The 1,958-nt window shown below is 49.4% G+C and overlaps 1 protein-coding gene across 2 annotated transcripts in view; it reads right to left on the bottom strand.

The window, feature by feature from the left end:
• Positions 1 to 39: 39 nt before the first annotated feature.
• The window catches only part of RAF1 (Raf-1 proto-oncogene, serine/threonine kinase), a 73,483-nt gene continuing 71,564 nt past the window's right edge, over positions 40 to 1,958 (bottom strand). For both annotated transcript variants that reach the window (XM_082847646.1, XM_082847647.1), the window contains 2 exons: positions 1,806 to 1,940; positions 40 to 1,577 (listed from right to left, as the gene is read on the bottom strand). In XM_082847646.1, coding sequence (XP_082703772.1) covers positions 1,434 to 1,577; positions 1,806 to 1,940 — 279 coding nt within the window. In that variant the 3' untranslated portion in view covers positions 40 to 1,433. The remainder of the gene's footprint in view (positions 1,578 to 1,805; positions 1,941 to 1,958) is intronic.

The following is a 1,958-nucleotide window of genomic DNA, read 5'->3' as shown; positions in this document are numbered from 1 at the left end:
GGGGTGGGGGGGCTCTTGAAGTAGCAGGAAGCAGAGATGTGGCCCCTCTTTTCTGGTTTGTGGTAGGGTAGGGTCACAATCGGAGTAATCTTGCACACATGCCTCCAGGGAAACTCTCACCTGCTGGCTTGTGCCCCGAGGGTTCATGTATGTTCTTATCTGTAAAACCTGGCTTTGATTTTAAATTTCATAAAAACAGCACCCAAGAACAGTTTCTGGTTCTTATCTAGCGGTGGTCCTGAAGAGAGTACAAGTCTTCTGTCATCAGTAGTGATTTTAATTGAAGGAGCATAACCTTGTGAATCAGAACGCAATCCAAGCCTAAATTATCTATTTTTATAGACAGCTGTAGACACCAAATGTTTTATAAAATGCATTACTTTACTTTAAAGAAGAAAGTCTCCTCTTTACCTGAGTTTGGAGTTCTTAAGTGAAGGGTGACAAAGGCTGAATTCAATTCCCAGCAGAGGCTCTGGGCCCATTTCCTGTTTCTTGAGTTCTGCTCCCAAAGGCATGAACAAAATGGAGTTCAAGCTGTGAGCTCAGGATTACTTTAAAAGGAGGAAACAGCCATTAAACCTACATTTAATTTATTTTATTAAAATAACAAATTGAATAACTGTATTTTGTCAGGCGCAATAAAAACAAAATTAAACCCAAGAAAACCTGTGTTCCTGGCTTCCTTGTATACGATGTGATGTAGGGACAAGGCTGGCGGGGCAGGGGTGGGGGGGCCCGCCCCCGCCCCATAGGGGCAGCTCCTGGAAGACAAATTCAGCACAATGGAAGACTGCTCCCTGAGAGGGCGGAGACTGGGAGGGGCAGGCCAAGCACCTCTTCTGGAAAACCATCCCAAAGCACTAGAGACCTTCAAGAAAAGGCAGTGTCCCCAAAGTCAAGTCCATAGTACCAAAGCAGGCTCCTCCAGGCTGCCACGGTCTCGACAGTCCTGGGCTGTTTGGTGCATTATGTGCAAAACTACCTGTTTGGTGCCACACCACGTATCTCTGAAGAGAAGTCCTGTGATAAGCGTTCCTCACAGGAGCTGATTTCCAAAACCCACATGTCCCCACGTCACGGCTGGTTTGCCTGCTACCTGCATTTCCCCTCTGAGTGCTTTTTCTTGCCCTAAAAATACTCGAACAGCTGGGGCCCCAGATCATGTACTGCCATCAGCAGCCACCGGTGCATCTGAAGGAGGCTCGGCTCACGAGCACAGGGGTTGTGGGGGAACAGGACAAACCAACACTGCAAATGGCTTCCTCCTCCCAGGGCCAGAGGGATAGAAAAGGCAACGTGAAGTTAAGGCCCTGTGAGTGGTCTAGAAGGTCCTTAGCAGCAGCTTCTCTGAAGACGAGCTCTGTCCCCGCAAAAAGGTGATGCCTGCTGACTTCCCTTCCCACCTGGTGGCCTGAGTGCAGGTGCAGAGTCAACTAGAAGACAGGCAATCTAGGGGATGTGGTCAGCGTGCAGGCATTGATGTCCTCGGTATGGGCCGCCCGGTGCAGGGATGGCTCAGAAGCGCTCCGGCTGATTTTCGGTAGAGAGTGTTGGAGCAGCTCAATGGAAGACAGGATCTGAAACAAGGCCATAAAATGCTCTCATGGCAGGGGACAGGGCATTCTGCAGCAGCAGCTTTCAATCTGGGCCAAAGACACAGGCCGTTCTCCCCACCCCCACCTGCATCATCTTGTGGAGCACACAAGTCCCTCCCTATAGAACAAACAGCAAGAAACTTCTCTCCTTGTTTGTATCACTAAGAACTCCTGCTTTAATCAGTTCTAGCACCTTGAGCCAAGTCTTACCTGGGGAAAAAGAGGCCTCTCTTCCTTAACTTTCTTCACACAGTCGGCTACCAGCCTCTTCATTGCTTTGGGGCAGTTCTTGTACAGCTTACTAAGGTCTGGGGAGGCGTACCCTCGGCCTACCATGAAGATGATCTAAGGGAGAGAAAGCAG

The sequence above is a fragment of the Leucopleurus acutus genome, assembly GCF_964270905.1.
Source record: "Leucopleurus acutus genome assembly, chromosome: 10".
In the NCBI taxonomy this organism is placed as follows: Eukaryota; Metazoa; Chordata; class Mammalia; order Artiodactyla; family Delphinidae; genus Leucopleurus; species Leucopleurus acutus.
The sequence above is the reverse complement of the archived record's forward strand: the minus strand, read 5'-3'. Positions and strand labels throughout refer to the sequence as shown.